The sequence below is a fragment of the Crocodylus siamensis genome, chromosome 3, assembly GCF_052110815.1.
Source record: "Crocodylus siamensis isolate JL-2025a chromosome 3, ASM5211081v1, whole genome shotgun sequence".
NCBI classification, from domain to species: Eukaryota; Metazoa; Chordata; order Crocodylia; family Crocodylidae; genus Crocodylus; species Crocodylus siamensis.
The window spans coordinates 221,907,095-221,929,786 of NC_143397.1; the positions used below are offsets into that span (position 1 = coordinate 221,907,095).

Here is a 22,692-nt window from a genome sequence, read left to right on the forward strand (position 1 = left end):
CCCCCGCCTGCTTTCTCCTCCCATCTCTTGCTGAAGAGCACACCTTGAGGCAACTTTGTGGCTCTCTAGCCAGGGGGCTGGAAAGCCTGTGCACCCCCATAGTGCTACATTTTTAGCACTACAGATGAATGCCTGTCCATAGCTTTGATCTGTATCTTTTACCCTTACAGCCTTTCACAAACCTGTTACTCAGGTGGAATGATTACACACATTTCTTGCTCCATCCATGTTTCCCCTGCCATGGTTTATGTTGATTTAAATGTCATTTTGTAAAACTTAGAGCAATGCTAAAAAATTTAGAGCTGTGTAATAATTTCTTGAATGATGGGAATACCAAGAATGCTGCAACAAGAACATTCTCAGCTTAACTTACCTGTTAATATGTCAAGTCACTGTCTCCAGACAATTGCAGAAGGTAAGAACCAGTTAAGAGAATGTCCAAGAAAGTGTTAGGGAACTTCGAAATCAGAGGAGCACCATGTGTTGGGGTCCCATAGGCTTCACAGCTAATACACCTGTAACTTTAAAGAGAAAAGTAAGAAAGGTAACTAAAAGACTAGACACCAAAATGCTTATCTCACTTTTCCAGTATCCTTTGCCTGTCTATAAATATAAAATGCATAGAAAAGTCCTCATTTGTTAACAGTAATTCTTTCCAGAAGTCTTGTCACCCCAAACAATCTTAATCTACATTAAAAATGCAATCTTGATTGTGGCCTTAGAATTGTCAGGTGCTTGGCTCTGTCCAGCCATCTCAATCCCATATTGCTTTCTCCCACACACAGTCATGCCCCTTTTTTCCCAGTTTCCAGGTTAACAGCAACCCATATGTCTTTATAGATCCTTTAGTTAGGTCTCAGGCCTCTAGCTGTCAACTTTCTGAAGGCACATTCATGGTTAAGTGATTTTAAGAGTTTCCCAAGGGAAAACTCCAGATGTATGCAGTCTATTATAATCTCCCTGCTATAGGTACGGCATATTGCTTTTATTCCCACACATTTTTCTCATGATTTTCAGACTCACTTGGTTAGTCTTTCAAATCTTGCCCATTGGCAAGTTCTACAGTAAAATTGTTTATTGGAAAAACATTATCCATTGGAAGATTGACACTTAGGGAATTTAACAAAATTTAACTCAGGTTGAAGTTCTTGTTTACTATCACTGGGTGTGTGCACACATACTAAGGCAACTTAAAATAAGGCAATTTAACTAAGTCAACAAGCCATGTTGTAGTGTATACATGTACAGGTCCTTGACGTGGTAGCAGTCATCTTGTGAGCTAAGGCAACTTAACTAATGCAACTCAAGATAATACACCTTGGAGGTATACAGTAAAATCTTTGTTATCTGGCACCCACGGGGAATGTAGGATGCCAGATAACAAAATATGCTGGTTAACTGAACAGCCCAAACAGGCGTCTTCGGGCTGTCACTTGTCCTGCCACATCACCACCCCTCCCACAGGTCTCATGGGCCCTGAGGGACAGGGAAGGGGGACCCCTGCAGGCTGCTATGTCCCAGGCTGTGGGAGCTTGGCAGCACAGGCTGCTTTCCCCTGGGCCGTGTGGGCTCCGCAAAATCAGAAGTGCCACGGTGGGCACTCCTGGTTTCATTTTTCCCTTACAAGCCAGCATGCCAGTTAACAGAGCATGCCGGCTTGTAAGGTGCCAGATAACTCAGCTTTTACTGTATTATCTTGCGCCACATTTAAATCAGCTCTGCTCTACATACATGTCTGCGCTCTGACAGTTAAGTTGACTTTAAAAAGTTCATTTGGCTTAACTGCCAGAAAGTTAGCACATACACTTGGAGTACTCCTTTCTGGGTTGCAGTAAGCTTAAAAAAATAAAACAAAATGTTAATTCTTTGATTAAAAATGGATTCGTTTTTCAAGTATGCTAAGGGAAGCAGTACATTTTATGGTTTTCCTGCAGGAACAGGGAAACTTAAAATTAGACATGCTATGAGCTGGGCCCTTATACATTTTGTACCCATTAAACTCATAATTTAGCAGGCAAATAAAAAAAAAAAAAGGCAGAGCATAGGCACCAATAGTCCAGTGAAATAAAGATGACCAAAAGTCATTCTGGCCTAGCTTTGTTGCCTTTTCTGCTCTCAGATCTTTGTAGCATTGCTGCCTAGAAAACCATGCTAGCGTTGGCAGGGCAGCTATTCCCTCAAAAGTTGCCCCTACTACTGCTATTCTTTGGATTTTTATAATGTAGCATGTGGAAACTTGTAACCATAGGACCTTGAACTCAGTCTCAGAAGATACCAGTCTCAGTGATCCTCAAAGCAAGGTTCCCCACAGTCACTGTTTTTGTGTTAACATGACTTGCTGTAAATGTTTATGTGGAAGTACCAAGATAAAAGTCCTCTGTTCAAGGGTCTTAAATCTTGGAAGTTGATCTTGTGGACCACAGTTGTTCACTCTTGGATCTGCTACTCTGAATGAGCTTCATGACAGCTTCTGCTCCCTGCTCTTTACAGCATTGTTGCCTGGTGTACTGAGAAGCCATGGTAGCACTGACAGGGCAGTGATTCCTTCAGGTTTTCCCTAGTGCGACTGTTTGCTGTTTGAAAACTTCCCAGTTCACCTGCCATAGCACTATATTCTGCCACATATCAGTGGACACTTTTGCCTTGGCTTAATTTCCACACCAGGAAGCAGTACCATAGAAAATGGGAACTACATATGCCAAAGTGGAATGTACATTTTGGAATTTTACTCCCTTCAGCTCTCTGGACAGTACAGCCCATACTCTGACATCTCTTTGTTCCCATCAGAAAGGCCATCTTTCTTCTTTTGCTGCCCATCTATAGACTGTTTTTCACGCACACACACACACGTCCACCCCCTGAATTGCATACTGGACACCTGGGCTAGGGACAGACATTACACATAATCCAGTTTAAGTGATCAGAAACTGGTTTAAACCTGTAACAGAACAGATGTTCAGTGTACACAAACCAACTGGACAATGACTGAAACCAGCTTGAGATAAACGTGGTTGAATGTAGTATCAGACTTAATTGGTTTGGGTCAAAAGTGGTTTATGCAATTTCTGTCCCAGACCCCTTGCTGGTTTAAATTAAATCAGACTCCTCCAGCATCCTGGCACACTCTCTACTCCACAGCAGAACTGGCCTCTACCCTCTGCTCACTGGCTGGAGCTCAGGAAAGACTGCAGGCATCTGCCTGGCTTCCCCCTGCTCCCCTTCCTCTCCCTTCCTCACTCCCTGTAAGGTCCCCTCTGTCTTACACAGACACCTCTCAGCATTAGGTAGCAGACAGTATGCTGGCTACAGTCTGTGCTGTGACAGATGGGACAAAGACAGAATCAACAGGTAATGTCCCTCTTTTGTTTTCTTAATGGGGTGATAAAAACTGAGTTGGGGTGATAAACACTATGTTATCAATTCTGTGCTGGGCTGATCAGAAAGGGGAGGGGGAGCCCTCCGGAATCAGAGCGTCCTGCCAGGGCCTGGCTATGCACCCCTCAGCTCTGGAAGGAAAGGGAGGACTGCTCTAGTGCCCCCTGGCTTCTAGCCTGATCCTTTGCAGGTATGTGCCTGCATTTCTGGGATCTCTGTGCAGTTACAAATTGATTCAGCCTAGCCAGATTAGACTAACATTGAAAGAGTGATCCAATTTAGGCTCAGGCTTTTTGAATGTCTGTCCCTAGCCCTTTAGTCAACAGGGTCTTGGTAATCTGGTAAAAGGTGATCTGGCAATACTGCAAAATAAAACTAAGTGATGGAATGTGATCGTTTCCACATATGATCTTGGCAAACTCTAACATTCCTCTGAAAAAGGAGTACAGATTTTTCATTTGCTTAATTATAAAAGTCCAAAAATGAGCTGTTTCCAAGATGTTGTTAGAATATATGGTTGTGGAATTTAAGAGTTGGTACAATGTGACTGAGTTAGAAGAATCCAGAGAAGTGTGATGAGAACAGAGGGGAATTACAAAAAAATAAATAAATAAACCTGTAAAAAAATTCACTTTTCCTTTTGGAGAGGTATTGATCAAAATATGGGGCTCATGTACACGCCACTATTTTTGCCCTTTCATGCACTTTGACTGCATGTCTTTTTGCACGAGCAGGATTTTCCGACGCTTTAAAAGTCTTTCTTGTGTATTAAACTAAAACTCCTTGGACATAGTTTAGTTTGGCTTACTGGAAATTAAAGTGTCGCATACATGGATTCATTGCGTGTAAACACAAAGGCACTCAGAGACATGTAATGAGCCTCTTTGTCCAGCAGATGGCATTGTGACTTTTTGTAGTTCAGCCCTTTGAATGGCTTTCACTTTTCAATTGCTTCCACTTTTGTTGTTGTTGTTGTTGTTGTTGTGTGGCTTGCTCTTTTTCTTTTTTTTCTATTTTTCCAGCTTCCTGCTTCCACAGCTGCATGGCAGGGCATGGGCACAGAGTGGGTAGGGGACCCTGGGCCAGGGTTGGGGGATGGGGAGGCAGTGCTGGACCCTCCTACTCTCTTGTGGCACCAACGAGGGACCTGTCTTAATTTGTTTGAAAACCTAGTGTCAGTAAACACAGATACTCCAAAGCTTAATTCATTTGAAAATATAGCGCAAGTAAACACAGATGCAACCCGCCAAAATAAATGTTTAAATTTTATAAACCTATCTAATTTAAGGAGGATTAAAACCTGTGGTGTGTACAAGAACGCATGGAGAATAAATCTGGAGGCTATATTTTGAGATGCTTGTTATAAACAATACAGGCAGTCTTCGACTTACAACATTTCAAGTTACAATGTTTTGCACTTACAGCATTTATAAATTGACACCCTGTTTCAACTTTCTGTCATCAGTTTTAACTTTACAATGCTTGATCCTATGTGACGCCACACCAGCGAACAAGTTCACTGTATCACCCATCTCCCTGGAAAACATCTGCCCAAACTTCCTTGGACACTTTCTTTAAGAAAGCAGACAAGACTCCAGGAGAACCTGCAGCCAAGACTCCTAAGAAGACTCCAGCCAAGAACCCTACAAAAAGCCCAGCCAAGAGCCCTTCAAAAAGCCCAGCAAGTCACCTCAAAGAAATATTTCCAAATCAATATGATTTCTATCTACAATATAAATACATTAATGTAGCTACATTGCTCATCTATAATTGATTGAGTACAAAGTTCTGGGGTATTTCTGGTGAAAATAAGGTATCGGGCCTTGGTTCAGGAACCAATCCCCCATTTATAACATTGTTTCTTATGAGAAAATTGGTTCCAAATTACAACATTTCAACTTAAGATGCGGTTTTCTGGAACCAGTTGTCATAAGTCTGAGGACTGCCTGTATAAGTATGATCTAGGTTTTTTGATGACTGGATCGTGTGTGTTATTTCTTAAACTGTTATACAATATGATTTTTCATTGAGTATTCACAGTCAATATTCATGCTGTTTTAGGGTGATTCTGTACCAGGTGGAGATGACTCTCCATTCTCAGATTCGGTTACCTTGGAGCAAACAACAAGTAACATTGGAATATCAAGTGGACGTGTAAGCCTATGGATGCAGTGGATGTTGCCAAAAATTACTATAAAATTGTTTGCACCAGATCCTGGAAACACAGGCACAGGTATTATGCACAGAAGTAGTTATATTACATTTTTAAATTCTTTTAAGATTAAATTACTTACTCTTTAAGCAGGTGGTCATGAATCATATACACAGTAATTTTTAAAAAATCATGGACTTGGTCAGTTTTCTAGCATGTTCCAACAGGCTGTCATACCTCAGATGACAAGTTACCATGATCCTTAAGAGTTTTCCTTCATAAGGAATAGGGACTATAGCAAGTTTGAAATAATATTTAATTAGTAATTTTAAATGATGTAGGGCTGTAGTTGTGCAGCAGCAGCATGGAGCTTTCAATAAGGTTTTTTTGTGATGACGTGCAAGTCCCTTTTAAGCAATTTAAATAGCTTTGGATTTTTGTTGACACTTCTAAATTTTCATAATTGTGTAAATGTCATGAATGTAAGTCAATCACTGTAATATCCTTTTAAATGTAATGCTTATGTTTAATATGGAAAGTAGAAATATGATTTAATGGTAAGTAGTAGATAATCCATTACTCATCTTTTCTTTCTTTGAGAAACTCTAGTTTGATTATTATCATCAATTATATTATTTATAAATGAGTTATGTTACACACTTTATACATCAGTTACTAATCTGTGAGTTTGAATAATAATTGTTTTAGGATATGCTGTTCAGATTCTTTTTAATGAATTCTACTTGTACTTACCTTGACAACAAAAACTTAATGCAAGGAAATGATTCTTAAAATTCAGTAGACTTCATGAAAAGGATGATAAATGACTTTGATCTTGTAAAGCACTTTGAAGATAAAAAAGAAGTCAATATAGATAGATATTATTTTTAAGTCTTATTTTTTCTAAGGAAAAAGGTTCTGCTGAGGAGAAAAAGTCCTGTTGTTTCAGTGTAGCAGTTTAAAAGCACGCACATTTTTCTAAATGTAGTTAATACCTATACATGCTACATAACATACTGAATTCCAGAATTTCCCTTTGCTTAATGCTGCATCCTTTCCCAAGAAGAGAGTACAGTAATCCACCAGTTTCAGTTTCCCAACACTGCTATACAATTATTAATACAGCTTTTATGTTTTGATTTTAAGAGTCAGACTCAATTATCAATCTGTTCTCTGTACATGTTCATGTCCCAAAAGTCTATGTAGACAACAGGAGAATGAGTTGATGTTGTATTATTTATTAACAAAATTTAAAACTTTTCCACTGGATTGTATTCTCTGTTCTTCATCATAATAGGGATATTGTTTGGGATAGGGATAGGGTGTCTGTTTTGACGCTTCAAAAGGACAGTATTATGTTTCATCATTTCGTTTTGTTTCAAAGCACTGTCCCATTTTGTTTTGTCAAAACTGTTTCGCTATTTCAACTCATTTCAGTGTTTTGCCCATAGGCTATAATGGGGAGTCATGAAAATGCCTAAAATCTTGTCATCTCTTGCCTGATTTGGATACAAATTGCAGGGATGGTAGCCCCTTCTGAGAGCATGAAGCCTGAAGGAGATGGGTGCAGAGATTTCTCGGAAACTGCACCTCAAAGTCTTGAAAGCAAAACTTGCCAGCAGCGGCAGCCTCCTGTTATCTGGCATGCAGATCCAGGGGTCCGCACCCCCGGGAGGGCTGCGGGGCTGTGCAGGACTTCTCCTGGCAGTGCAGGCCCCCGGATCTCTGCCGGATGACAGGAGGCTGCAGCAAAATTTCACACAGCCCTAGTGCTTACCTCCTTGAAGAGGGGCCCAGCAGTGGTGGGTATGGGGAATCATCCAGGCAGGGATAAGCCTAAGCCTGCCTTTATCTGCTTATCTCCTAACACCTCACTTATCCCCTCACACCTCTTGACACTCTTCAGAAAATCTGCCTGGCACTGTGGTTGAGAATCACTGGCTTGATACTTTTGATAGTCTTTAATTATGTGATCATGTACCATTTTTTCCCACAAAACTGTTATATCAGACACCTGTCATGACAACTATTAACAGGTTTAAGTAGAGCAGCAGTATTACAACTAAAGACATGTTACAGTAAGAGAGCTCTTTATACTATTTGGGAGCTTACTGTATCTGTTTAAACAATTGTGGATGGTGAGACAGGAGACATTATCCAGGTTTTGGTTGGTAGAACTGGCTGTTGATATTTTAAAAGCTCTTTGACAGCTGCTTAAAATCTAGTCTATGTAGGATGTATCTAATCTGTTCAGTATTTTACCACATTTTCTTACATACACTGTGCCCCTGAATAAGCTACACCCCTTGTCTTTGAAAGGTAGAAATGAAGAAAAAAGTTATTTCCTTGAAAATACTGGTAAGTATTTTATTTTCCCAGAGAAAACACAGGTATCTGCGTTTGGGTAGGGTGAACAAAACATTGTAGCTGCCCTGTCAGCCTCCTGGCTGCAGGATGCAGTAGGTACTGCTGGCTGAGCCAGAAATACCCAATCCATTTTCTCTTCCCTTCTCTTCTCAAGCTAAGCTGGGTTGGCAGTCAGCAGAACCTGCCAGCTTGTGCAGCATAAGCCTATGCTGGGGAAAAGAGAAAATGTCCATAGCTTAGGGAACCCCCTTTGCAGCACATGGTACATTACTTCTCTTTCCCCGGCAGAGGTTTTGGCAGCAGAAGCCGCTGTTACCATATTTCCTTGCTTAAAGCAGGGATATAGCTTGTACCTGTATTGGTCTAAAAAGCAGAGGCAGACAAAATTCTTGTGCTAGAGGCAATATCATTTATTAGACCAATTAAATAATAGCCAAAAAAAATTATTTCTTTGCAAACACCCGTTATCAGGCAGAGGAGAGCTCAAAGATTGTAAAAGTTCTCCCAGGTAGAAAAGAAACATCATCTTACGTAGGGGAGATAAAGGTTGGCATGGTTCCCCTGGGTTTCAAAGTCCATTTGTGAAAAAGTTGCTTTGTGAATATGGAGAATATGCTTAAAGCATGTATCCCAATTTTCAAGCACTGATTTTTGGAAAAGGTTTCAGGTTATGAGAGAGAAAATATGATATATTGCACTCTCAAAATATTATTTAACTCATTATTATAACATTTGATTAAATGACCTTCTGAGATTGATGTTTTTGTTATATCATCTATATCTTATACACTGCTTTTCATCGTTAGATCTCAAAGTGGTTTACAGAGGAGGTATAAACATCATTACCCACAATGAAAGGTCACAAGATTCAAGGCATAGAAGTCTGTTGCTTTATCTAAAACCGCTGTGCTGGCCAGTGGCAAAGGGCCTTGAACTAAACCCAGGTCTTCTGACCCTCACACCAGTTCTTTATGCACTAAGCCACACTGCCCCTCAAATCTCTCTCAGGATTTCAGCAGAAGTTAGCATTCTGACTTCTCTCAGTGGTTTTTATCTATAGTGTGACTGAACAAAAATCTACTGTGGAAAAAGTCCTGAACCATGCAAGACAGAAATTCAAGATTCAGATTATAGTGATCCAGCAACATTTTGTAGCTTAAAAACACCGTTTTATTTATAATACAGATTCATAGGAGTTGCAGTTCATGAATATTCACCTGATTTTTTTTTTACTGCTTATTCCAGAAGTTTGTGTTGTCAGTGAACTGGAAGATCTCAGCGCCTCAGTAGATGTGCAGGATGTATATACCAAAGTCAAATGTAAAATTGAAAGCTTCAACATTGACCACTACAGGAACAGGTATTTAATAAAAATATTATATTAATTCCATTCCAATGCAAGGAAACTTTTTTCCCAACTAAAAATACTATTTAATTCTTCATATAGAAAAGTCATTGTTGAATACAGTAGAATAAGGCTGAGCAAGACTTTTAAAACAGTGACCATAGGTTACACAGTTTCTCAGAATTAGATGTGTTTTCAAAGGGGGTGCTTCAGCCTCAAGGAAGGGGAAAGAAAAAATTTTTTGTGTGTGACACCATTGAAAATTAGTATTTGTCAGACTAAATCTTTAACCATAGTCCAAATATTTAAAATAAAGGCTTCAAATACTGGATCATGATAACTTTAAGAAATGATAAATATCTAATTTTTTATAACTCCTATTTTGTAAAATTTATTTTAAGGCATCAGGAAAAAATTTCTAACAAACAAGTATATCTGTGACTGGCTGTAGCATAGCAGTGTGGGACAAAGCCATGTCAACACAGTAAACTTACTGTCCTGGGCAGCAGGAACTTCAAAAATACTGTAGTGATACTGAAGGGCTGCCATCAAACTGGAAGCAATGTAGTTGCATCTGTCTGGAGCTTCAGGCAGGCTAATTAGCACTGCTGAGGGACAGTTGCAAATAGTCTGTCTGCTTATTGTGCTGCATTTTCAAGGTTTGGACAGGGTTTTTTGAACATTTCCATTCTGGAGAGTAGAAAGAAAATCTAGTGAAACCTCCTAATCTGCCTTTAGCTCAGATACTGAGAACACTGAGACAGTGTAATAAACAAACGTAGGCAGGGGTGGCCAAACTTCTTCACTCTTAAGTTGCAAATCAAAATCTTGACATGGCCGAGAGCCACAGGGCACAGTACATTTGACTTGCATGTTTCCCAGAGTCAGCGATCTGTACATGATGCCCCAGTTCACATCATCAGTTGCTGTTAAATGCCTTTCTTCAGGAGTTGTTTTTAAACTGCCCGGGAAATGCATGTGACTCTTGGGCTTCAGTTTGTCCATCCCTGTCTTAGGATATTTATGAAAAGTAGAGCTTTGAGTCTGAGTTTTCTTTCTTTCATCTCAATTAGAAATATTTGGTTTGCACATATTGTAACAATTATAATCAGACCTTATGTTTTATATCTAGAAACTTCTGTTTTGGTCCAGTCATGATGTTTTGAGATATGTTTGAGTACACCAGTCGCCTTTCAGCTATTAAAAAAGAAGAGATTTTTCTAGGGTTTGTGTGCAAGTCTTGAGGGGAGGTCATTTGCTATGAATAGTCTAAAGTTCCACATTTTCCATGGCAAATTCTTCCATCCTAGCGGTATTCTTTGCTGCTAAATTTTATCAAAATATTAAACTATTCCATTCAGAATAACTGTGTTATTGTTTGCACTGTCAAATCCAGTTTACAATTCACAATCATTACGAAGTATGGTTTTACATGGCAAATTCTCTGGATTCAGACCAAAAGCAGAGAACAGATAAGTTGAACATTCTATCTTCCAGACCAGGGGAAGGCTGGCAGTCAGGACATTTTGAAGGAGTATTTCTACATTGCAAAGAAAAGCTTGTGGTGAGATTTCTTTAGTAAAATAAGATGCTTAACAAAATAACTCTGCCTTAAAAATTAAACCATGTAATTTTCTTTGTTCTTGGGCACATTAGGAAAGATGATTACAAGAATTATAGTTCAAAGCAACATTTTTACCCCTTTATAACCAACAATATTTTTGGAACAGGTACTAGAAATTTGAAAAGTATTTCAGTACACTTCTGCCTTGAGTTTCTTGGTTCTTGTAATCATCATTCTTCATTCTAATCAAGCTTTTTGCTGAAATCACCTGGTATGTCTATTTTGTGTCTGCAGAATTCTGTTAGACTTTAATTCCATGTATCTCCCTATATCTTGCTAGATTGTTCTTTCCCTTAAAATTTTCAAATTTAATTTTCTCACTTGATTTTCTTTTGAATTCCTTGAATTTGGGAGTGACAGATGAAGGTACATCATAGGCTACATCTCATAGTTTCACAGAGCTAATCAGGTTTCAGCACGATTTATGATTCTAATTTATTAATTTTTTTTGCTTATAGTGTTTTGTTTTTGGCTTTTTTCTCTCTCCCTGCTTCCCTGCCCCCCACCCCAACGCCCTGTTCATCACCTCAAGCCTCGGGGAAGACTGTTGGTCTCTGGGGCAATATGGAGGTGTATTCCTTTCCTGTACTGACAAGCTGAACAGACGTACCTTGCTGGTTCGACCCGTCAGCAAGCAGGACCCTTTCAGTAATTTCTCTGGCTTCTTTCCTTCTGTAAGAAATCATTTAAAAAACATATACTACAGAACTTCCACTAACAAACAGTAGGGCAGAAAAATTGTCATAATTGAAATAAACTTCATTCCTCTTTTCAGTTGGAGTTGTAGCCATGATGGTCCAGCACTTACATGAGTAGATCTTTTTTAATTCTATCAGCTATTGCAGTGGTTCCCAACCTTTTTAGACCATGGACCAGAAGCAACCACAGACTAGCAAACTGCAGACCGGAAGTGTGGACTGGCAGTATAAAAAGAGGGTTGGCTGAGGGGTCACTTCTGAACTTCCAGTCTGGTAGCCAACCCTCCTGCAGACCGGCAGCCAACCCTTTGTGGTCTGGTACCAGGCCGCGGCCCAGGAGTTGGGAACCTCTGTTTTATTGGGCCAGTTGAATAGTTGGGATTGATATGAGGTTTTCAGGCACAAAATATCCATCATCCGATAAAAGATATTACAAAAAACTCCTTGCTTCCCCCTTTTTTTGTCATTTATATTTTCTCTACGCTGAATATTTCTGTTACATTATCTGTTTTACTTCCCTCTTCCCCTTTAGTAAGAATTGTCAAATTTCTGCCTGAGCTTGGGAAGGAAAGTCCTTTGGCTTCCTCTGAAATGTGTGCTAGTGTCACTTGGCACAGTAGCAAAGCTAATATGCCTCCTTTAGAGTGCCTGTGTCCTGATCTCACAAAACAGTTAAGCAGGTGAGAAGTCCTTTGGAAATCAGAGCTTTCTCACTTTAAAGAAAAACGTGTGGAACTGATTGCAGGATATGGACACAAATATGTGAGCAAAACAAATATTTATCATTGTACTTTGTGAATGGTGCCTCAAGTGAATAGGTCAGCACATTTCAATATTACATATTATTTGTAATTAAATTATTCATATACAGTGATTACAATGAACATCTCATTTTTAGGATCATTTGAACGTTACAATGTTTTCAACCAGCAAGGAGTATAAATTTTGCTTCCCTTTAATGACCCCCTTTTTATTTGATCAGACTAAATTATAAATAGGTGAGAATATAGGTCTGGATATAATTCCAGAGAGCATGAAAGGTCCAAAATGTTTTAAGTTGTGGAAGGAAGAAGAAGGGCTATCATTAGGCCACTTATTCCTTATTTACTTTTAAATAAAAGTGGCCTGATTTCTAAATTGCCATGCAAGCATTCACAGAAAGAAATAATTTTTTAAAATATATTCATTCAGGTACAAATTTGCTACCAGTTCCATTCAAAATCATGAGAGTTGAGAAACCTAATTACATTAAAATATTGAGCATTTTATGTTGCAGCAGTGAGCAATGGCATATAATCTTTTCAGGTTAGTGGAAGTTCTGTTCCATTCTGATTTATTTTATATCATAAATATGTCAATGTAATACATTCTCTTATTTGTTTTAGTTGTTTAATTTTTCTAATAAGAATGATATCTAACTTACTAATTTGTTTTAAATCATTTTATCATATGTTCTTTCAACTTTTCAGCACTTAAAATATTCATCACATTTATGTAAGAAGGCCTAGTTACCTGCATTTATCAAAAAAAATAAAATATCATAAAGTAACATTTGGAAATAAAACTAAAAACTTTGAAAGAAGCATATGTTTGCAAACTGCAGTTGCCATACTTGTGCTTGAGTAATTAAAGACCATATGAATACAGTGGTGTAGGTTTGTATCAAAATAAATGTGTTTTCTTTCAATTGTTTTCCTACATTAATTAAGAACAATACATTTATTCTACTAGTTTATTTTAAAATTATCAATTTTTGCTGTAACTCACCCAAAGTTGATTTTTCAGTCAGAATCTAATGTTTTAATTACATACCAAAAGAGATTTTCAGGGATAGGGACAAACATTCAAAGAACTTGAGCCTTAATTGATTCAATCTTTGCAAGTTAATTTAACCTGGCTAGGCTAAACCAGTTGTAACCATACAGACATCCCCTCTGGACTGAAAAAATGCAGGCACATTCCTGCAGTGGTTCAGGCTAGAAACCAGGGGTTGCTAGAGTAGCCCTCCCTTCCGTTCTATAGTGCTGAGCTGAGGCTGTGTGGCCAGGCCCTGGCAGGATGCTCTAACTAGGGAGGGGTTCCCCCCACCCCTCCTGACCAAGCAGGAAATTGATAGCACAGTGTTTATCACCCCATTAAGAAAACAACAGAGAACAATGACCAGCTACCTGTTGTTTCTGCCTTTGTCCCATCTGCCACAGCAGGGACCGTAGACATCATGTGGTCTGCTAGCTAATGTTGACTGTCTGTGTAAGGCAGAGGGGACAGTGGAATTCCTGCTTAGATGGGAATGGGGGAGCAGAAGCCAGGCAGATGCCTGCAGTCTCTGCAGAGCAGCAGTCAGGGAGCAGAGGGGAGGGGCCAGCCCTGATATGGAGCAGAGAGCCCTAGCCAGCCAAGAGATCATGGTGGGATACTGGGGAAGTCTGGTTTAACTTAAACCAGCAAGGGATCTTGGACAGACGTTGCAAAAAATGGTTTGACCCAAATCAGTTAAGATTAATACTACATTCAACCAGGTTTATCTGAAACCAGTTTCAACCTTTTAAAAACTGGTTTATGTGCGCTGAACATCTGTTCTGTTACAGGTTTAAACCAGTTTCTGATCACTTAAACGGGTTTATGTGTAATGTCTGTCCCTAGCCCAGCGGTATAAATATGGCAGTTAGAAGCTTTATACATCTTAACTCTCAATAGGAGCTAGACACCAAAGGTGTCTTTAAATGTGCTTCAGGGTGAGGGGAGTGGGGGGGGGGGCATCGCTTTAATTAGAGCCACTCTTGGGAGCCACTATAATTAAAGCACCCACAGCATCTTGTGTATTCAGTGTCCCATGCTTCAAAATGGCACTGAGGATGCTTTAACTAAAGCTCATTCAACGAACTGGAGTTAAAGTGCCCCCACCACCATTTTGAAGTGTAGGGATGCTGAATACATGTGACACTGAGGCTTCTGGAGCATGCTAACTAGCACTCTCCAGCAGACTCAGTTAATTAGATTAATTAGTTCTAATTGGAATGGATCAAAAAGGGCATCAGGCACATGTATTGGTGCCCCAAAATGCCATTTGCAACTTTGACCATCTCTCAGAGATTTGTTTTTTTGTTGTGGTTTTTTTTTTTTGGGGGGGGGGGGGGGAGGATGTTCTGAAGTATAATGGAATAAATTTGGGAAGTATTTTTAAGTATTTACATTAATTGTGTTAGTTTCTAGTATATGGAAATCCTCTTTTAGCTACTCCGAGATGGTGGAGTTAAAAACAAGTCAATCCTTCAGGGAATAGTTTTCATTATAAATGTGTTGCAGGACAGACCTAACATACAAATGTATTTCACAACTCCAAATAGCTCTGATCCAGAGCACTAGTTGGACCTGCAAAAAGAATAATGAAAAGTGATAATAAGAGCTCTCTAAAATAAAGAGCATGTTAAAGAAGACAATTCTAAGTTTGAAGATGCAGGCAAATGTACAATTGGAATCGTTTCAAAAGGGGATGGGGAGCTATTGCTACAGACCACACAGCAGCTGTTATGTTGTAACAGTTACATGTGTATGAGCTGGGAGCAATACATATGTAGCAAAACTGCTCCAACTGTAACCCTGGATAAAACAGTGTTAAAGTTGGAGCTGTTTTACTACATTTGTATAGCTCCCTGCCTGTCCATGCATAATTTTTACAACAGAACAGCTGCTGTGTGGTCTGGAGCAACAGCTCCCCCTCCCCTTTTGAAACCTCATCAAATGTATGTTTTTCCGTACTCTGTGAGTGAAAAAAATGTTTGTTTGGTAAATTGACTTTCCTAATATAAGGATTATTTTGGATAGCAGGATCTGAGAAATAATTACATTGCCAGACTCTATTTTAAATGAATTATGCAGTGCATTGATGAACAGTCAAAAGGAAAGTTAGGTTACATTGGGCTTGCTGCTCTTGCACACAGCAGCTCTGGGAATAGTGCTGTGCAAACGTATAGTCCGTTCTGTGAGGTAGATGTTCCTTCTAAAGAACGCTTTGATGTTTGGAAAGAGATAGTTTAACAGTTTTTAATTCCATCACAACTGGTCTCTTTACAAGATGTTTAAAATCTCTTTGAAGCAGTTTCATTTTTGTTTTCTTTTTCTTGGAACAGACAACTTCAAAACTTTTAGATGGCTCACACCAACAACATGGATTCCTCTCTCTCACTTATACAAAGGCTGTGACAAAAAATGTCCGGCACAAGTTGATATCAAGAAATGAACGAAGAACTTTTCATAAGTTATCTGAAGGTCTCTCTGATGGTTCTCCTCATTTTCTTCATGAGATCCTTCTTTCTGCTCAGGCATTTGATGTTGTCCTCTGTTTCCCTTTGCTCAATGCAATTGCAAATATATTTCAAGCAAGGCTACCAAGAAGTCAAAAGGAGAAAAGAAAATCACCTGGCCAGCCTATGAGAAGTCACACTTTAACATCTCGCAACTTACCTTTGATTTATATCAACACAGGTGTAATCCGAGTCTTCTTTCCCAAAACTGAGGAAACACAACACACAGGAGGTACTATACTCTATATTAGAATGTGTTTATGATATGAAACTTGTATCTCCTTCAGCTTCTTTTCTGAAGGTCATCTTTGCTGTAGCTCTTTTCTTTCTAGGTAAACCCAAAGCTCATAAACAGTTTTTCCTTGTTCCAGACAAGAGATCTAGTCTCTGATGGGAAAAAAAACACAAATCTACCTTTATTTAGTTCAGTGCTCCTTGAGATACAGATGTATTTAAGAAAGCCCCTCAGGCTTTCATGCAGTAATACACAAACAGGCATCATTATTATCATTCATACTAGATATCTGAGAGTCTCAGAAAAGGTTATTTTGGAAATCCTCTTTATCTCCACTTTTGCCTGTTTTAATAAAAAGTGTTTAGGCATGGGATTGCCTAAGATATTCTCAAGAATTGTATTCAAATAACTTAAGCCCTGATTCTTATGTGGTGGACGTTTGGGCTAGTACTTGGCCATAGTGAATCCAGCAGTCTCTGTGCTGGTAGAGGAGTCCACCCAAATGGATCCATCTATGAGAAAGGGACCTTAGATTCTATGGTAATGCATGCTATAGAAAGCTGAATGTTTTGAAAGATGGGATGGATAAAAATTCTTGTGCTCAGTTTAACTTTTGCCTTCTGTCTGGGTACTAAGGGGATTAATACACACTAAAAAATGCTGTTCGGCCTTCATTATACGCATCTTGAGAAACACTGAATAAGTTTGCATACAGGAGATTTTCAAGGTACCGTACTTACCCAACTCCAAGATGACCTCGAATATAAGATGACTGCCTAGGATTTAGATTCTATACATGGAAAATTATATTTTTTTTTTATCATTTTCCATTAGCAGAATCTAATTATTGGAGGATTGTCTTAAACTCATCTCCTTACCCCTGGCAGTGTCAAGGGGCCAGACACCTGGCCCTTGCCTCTCCTACCTGCCTCTCCATATCTACATCCTTGCCATCTGACACCCCCTGCCATTTGCCCTCCATGCATGTGCCTGCCCCCACCCCTTACCCCCATGCTTATACCTGCCCCCTGCCTCCCATGCCTATGCCTGCACCCCTGCTGACTGTCCTCTCTCCCACTTGCCCCCACCATGTGCCCCCCTGCTTCCTGGACTGTCATTTCCCCTGTGCCTGCCTCCTCCCCCACCCCTACTCCCTACACTGTTTGCCTTCTGAGTGGCTCTGGTTCTGGCTTTGAGCAGTCAGCAGCAGCCTTGGGTGCAGCCCAGACTGGCCAGGGAGAAGCAGCAGCAATAGATCTGAGGTCAAGGAGCCAGAGCCAGAGGTAAGAAGTGGGGGGGAGGCAAGAGGTCAAGGGTCCAGGTGGCACAATCTTCCTTGCACTCCCCTACATGTCTAACACTCTGTGGGGTTTTCCCTGTGTATTCTCCACCCTTGTGAGCTGCTCCGTGCTCCCGTAAAACTAGCTATTGTAGTTTGGGGCATGCAGTGGCTTAGCTCCAGCTTCAGCCTGGCAGTGGTGCTGCTGCCATTGCTGGAACTGGGGCCAAAGCCAGAACTGAGCTGCCACCTACTCCAGGCCAGTACTTGAATCCAGCTTTAGATGAGGCTTTTTGCCCTATGTTGCTAAAGGAAAAATATGTCCTCTTAGATTTGAATATATATGGTATTTAATGCATTGAGGATGCCATAAGTTACTCTGGCTACCAACAAACGTTGCATATGTCCAGGATAGCTTGTACCTTTTTTGTCTTAGAACAGTAAAGCCGCAGGATTGACATGTACACCCATCGACGTTCCAGTCAAGTTTAGTGAGTGGATGAATGCTGCTTTTCTGCCTTTGATTCAGAGAAGCAGTCCTGGGGCAATCATTCAGACATGCTTCCTGATGTCTTGGGGCAAACTGTTAACACTTCTTATCATGCAGAACTTTTTAGGTTTTATCCTGGGACAACAGACATGTATGTCTGAACTATTGCATGGGTCTTGGGAGAAAATGGTTTCCCTCTGGACAAATGTGAAGCCTTTGTGTAGCCTTTCTCAGACAACTGTGGGTTAGGTAACTGAACTATAGATAATCCGGGTTTGAATTTTTCATGTGTATTTTTTTTTTTTTTTATCTGTAACCATTTCTTAAACAAAATATGTTTTCCCGTAGCTAGAGAAAATGAATTATTCCCACTGTCAACAATTATACTACTGAAGAATTCTATTACTGGCATAATGATACATTTTACATAAGTCATGTAGGTATGGCTTGTTACCATTATGTACAATAATATGTAATCTAGTGCTATGAGAATAGCGTTTACATTTTCTCATAACCTAACTACAAGAGGTGCAGACAGAGAGAGTTTAGCTAGATTATTTTTTTGCCAGCATCCTCTACAATTTTCCAACTGGGAATGGTGAAAAGACCGAGAGATAAAATTAGACTGGTTTTGTTGGCAAGAAAGAGTTATCATTCTGCAGGGAAGGGAGTCTGGGGCGTGCTGTCAAGGATTTTTTTTTTTAAAGAATATGCTTTTGCAGGATCTGTAGCTACGAATTGCATTAAATATTAAATTTATATTAAAAAAATTAAGACTTAATCCACCATCTGTTATTTAAAGGAGTTTCTTAATACGGGAGAATTATGTATTTCATCTTCTGATTACTGTGGGGTTGGGAGAAAGATGATAACCTCAATTTATTTTCCAGTCATAGGTAAGCAGATGTTCTTACCCTCTGCTGCCCAGCAGGACTACCTTTCTCACAAAGAAAAATGTAAAGTTGTGTTCCTATGTGCAGAAAGAGAAAATAAGTAATGGTGAATCCAGCCTGTATTCATGCAGCCCATGACAAGCTTCTATAAGAAACTGCATGACCATTTGTAAAATAACCAAGCTGACAAGTATTAACTTCTCACTAATTTAAAGTAGGCTACAACTTGTTAATGTTAAATGTTGTGATAGTACCATAATAACAGTAATTCTTTTTTATAATGGATTGGTGTGTAGTAAACCATCTTAGTGAACAGAGTAGAAGTAAAACTGCAGCTACCTGCAACTTGTTTTATTGATGTGGTCAGTTTCAGGCATTGGCTAAAAACCTACTATTGCTCAGTGCTGGAATGAGGCACAAGTTAGAAATATAAAAACAAGTTAGTAAAAAGGGAGAAATACCAGTCAATGTAAATAAAGAATTAAGTTCAGAAAACTAATGAAAGAAGGTAAAAACAGAGAGGAATCTTTGGTTGGCAGGGCTAAAAACAGTAAGAAGTTGTTTTTAAATATAATCGGAGAATAAAAGAAATTAAGCAATGATATTGGTCATCGCTAGACAGACATGATAAAATTGTTAATAATGTAAAAAGGCTTAAGTATTTGCTATATTCAAAAAGATTATGTACTTCTATCATATGAGAATGACCAAATACTTTTCAATTTACTAGTAACCAAGGAGGATGTCAGACAATAGAGAAAAAAAGTTTTCAAATCAGCATGCTCAGATAACTTGCACTCAAGAGGCCTAAAATAATTGGCTAAAGTGATTGTTGGCTGGCCAATGTTTATATTAAATCTCATATTACCAAGATCAGGCTGATGGTCACATTTAGGATCAGGAAGGAATTTTACCCCATGGTCAATTGGTATAGACTGGGGGGAGGGGGGGGTTGCCTTCTTCTGGAGGCAGGGACCTGGCCCTCTTCCTTGGATCTCTTGTACATTTTAATACCCTCACAGTGGTGGGACGCTGACTGTCCTCATCTCTGTATTACCTGTAGCTGGTTAGAGTGCTTTTGGGCTAGCGACAGAAGTTACACACAAACTGGTTATAAGTGATCGAAAACTGATTTAAACCTGTAACAGCATAGACGTTCAGTGCGTATAAACCAGTTTCAAAATGGTTGAACCTGGTTTGAGATAAACCTGGTTGAATGTAGTATCATACTTAACTGATTTGGGTCAAACCAGTTTATGCAATGTCTGTCCCAGACTCCTTCCTGGTTTAAGTTAAACCAGAGTCCCCCAGCATCCCAGATGCTTTGCAGTCCTGGGCTGCACTGTGGTGTCTGCTGGAGCAGAGCTAGGTTGGCCTCATCCCTCTCTTTCCCAGCCAGAGCACTGTCACTGCTCAGGCTGGCTGAGGGACTGCAGGGGCTGCCAGGCTTCCCCCTGCCCCCCTCCACCGCCCCACACTGGCTGCTCAAGCAGGGATCCCTCTTCCCACCCCTCTCTCGTGGTAGGGACCCCAGCACAGGGACCCAGCATTTGGCCATGCCTCCCCTCCCCCCATGCTAGCTACTGCTGAGAGGTGTCTGTCTGGGTCTTCAATTACACTGGAACAAAGGGAAAGGGCAGACAGCTAATGGCTTGCAAATGTACCCTACAGATAAGAAGAGCTTGAAACTAATGAGAAAAATGTTTTCTTTTGTAGGGCTTGATGGGCTGATAAATTTTTGTTCTGACAAGCAACCTACTGGCTGCAATTTGTCAGTCTTCAAGAGGGGACAGAGAAGGGTGTTAGAAATGACCTGGTTTGCAGACAGTATGAAGGAACAGGGAGAGGGAGATGGAAAAGCTCAGTATCATCAACAGATGGTCTGGTAACACTGCTGCCCCTTGAGCAGCGAGCTGGGAAAAGCCTGGGATGGTGCCGGTAGGGTTGGGACTTACACGCATCCCTAATCAGAGCATCCTGCTGGGGCCTGTCCTCCCCTCCCCTCTCCCAGCTCAGCACTGTGGAAGGGAAGGAAGGGCTGCTCTAGTACCCCCTGGCTTCTAGCCTGAGCCATTACAGGCATGTACCTGCATTTGTGGAATGAAAAGGGAATGTCTGTCCATCTGCAAATTGCTTCAAGCTTTGCAGGTTAGACTAACCTACAAAAGTTGAATTAATTCAGGATGAGGCTCTTTGATTATCTGTCCCTAGCCATGGTGTTTTAGGCAATATGCCTTGTAGTTGTGCAACAGGGTTGGTTGTGTAGGTTTAGAAATAGGTTAGACAAGCACTTGTATGGGATAATTTAGATGAAGGTGATCCTGCCTTGTGCAGGGGGGTGGACCAGATAACCTGCAGATGTCCTTTCCAGCCCTATTTTTCTATGATTCTTTAATACTGGGAGGATTTCAGAAGACTAAGCAAGTACCAGCATTCTAGCAATATTAAGCAATGGCAAATAGGATGACACGGCTAACTAGAGACCAGTTTAGCCTGCCATCAAGCCAAGGCAAAATAATGGAAAAATAGATACGGATTCAATAGAGAACTTTGTGATGGGAATTTAATCAATTGCAATCAACATGGTTATGAAGGAAATAGTAGTTGTCAAAGGGGATTCATATGGGAAAAGTAGTTTTTTAAAGGGGAATCATAGTTGAACAGGGCTTTTCCTATTTAGGTATGAGGACTGGGTCCAGTAGTACTCAACATTTTCATTAATCATTTATAAGTAAATAAAAAATCACTTCTGTTAACAGATGTTGTGAAAATGGGCAATGTTCTAAATAATGATGAGAATAATATAGTCACAGGATATGAACAATTTACTATGGGTTGAAAGGAGAAAGCAATTTATAATGTATCAGCTGCTCTGCAGTAACTACCTGTGTGCATGCTCTTTCTCTGTGCTAAACAGAAGCTAAACCTTGGTAACTTACCCTTTTTATTAAGACCCGTGCTACCACAGTTTGGCTTCCGTAGAAAAAGAGCATGTACATGTACAGTTATCCTAGGGGAAGGAGATGCACAGTAAACTACCACTCCATCTCATTTCCAGCCAAATGTTTTTCTGTCCATATCCAGGCAGAGTGTTTGGTAGCCTGGGTACAGTCAAACAAACTGTGTGTTAATACAACCCAAAGCAAAATAACCCATTCTGGAACAACTAATGTAAGCAATTACTAGAGAATAAGTGATTGCATACTGGAAAGCAGTGATTCTGAAGTGTTTAGCCACAACTGGCAAGCAACTTGATATGAACTCCAGGGCTAAGTACAGACAGTCAAAAAGCCCGAGGTTAGTGTAAGCTGCAGAGATTAAACTAAAAAACAACTGGGCACATTTTGATTCAGGAAATGAAACCACATGCCTGCAGTGGCTCATCCAGAAGCCTGGGGGTGCAAGAGCACAGCTCTCTGGCACATAGCCAGCATGGGCTATATGTTCACTTCCTCTTCTTGCTGCCCCCAAGGTCTCTGGGATTTGCAGGCCAGAATCACAGAAGCAGGACTCTGTAGGGTTGCTCATCATTTCCTCTTCCTGCTTCCAGGTTCTTCGGGAATGCGTAGTCCACAGTCTCAGCCAGCAGTAAGTTTGAGCGAGGGAAGGGGTGTTTAACCCCCCTCTCTGACCCCAGACCTTAGCCAGGGTTTGCCTGGGAAGAGCAGATCTCCCCCTCCACACACCCCCCACCAGGACTGGGCTGCATCCCCAGCTGGGCTTGTCCCCATCCTTGTCAGCCAGCCCTCACTGCTCCGGCTAGGAAACAGAGGGCTGGGGCCAGCCCTGCTCTCTGGAGCAGACAGAACAGCCCAGCCCAGCCCAGGGCTGGAAAGCATGCTTGGATGCTCGGGGACTGTGATTTAACTCAAACCAGGATGGGGTCTGGGACAGAAGTTTCATTATCTAGTTTGACCCAAATCAGTTAAG

General features: G+C 40.4%; 1 protein-coding gene across 4 annotated transcripts in view; it reads left to right on the plus strand.

Moving 5' to 3' along the window:
- The window catches only part of VPS13B (vacuolar protein sorting 13 homolog B), an 883,845-nt gene that overhangs the window by 520,910 nt on the left and 340,243 nt on the right, over nucleotides 1-22,692 (plus strand). For 3 of the 4 annotated variants that reach the window (XM_090040420.1, XM_090040417.1, XM_090040418.1), the window contains 4 exons: nucleotides 5,437-5,608; nucleotides 9,140-9,254; nucleotides 11,396-11,537; nucleotides 15,692-16,097. In XM_090040420.1, coding sequence (XP_089896546.1) covers nucleotides 5,437-5,608; nucleotides 9,140-9,254; nucleotides 11,396-11,537; nucleotides 15,692-16,097 — 835 coding nt within the window. Of the gene's footprint in view, nucleotides 1-5,436; nucleotides 5,609-9,139; nucleotides 9,255-10,736; nucleotides 10,804-11,395; nucleotides 11,538-15,691; nucleotides 16,098-22,692 lie in introns of all 4 variants that reach the window. The other variant, XM_090040419.1, reaches the window with a different exon arrangement.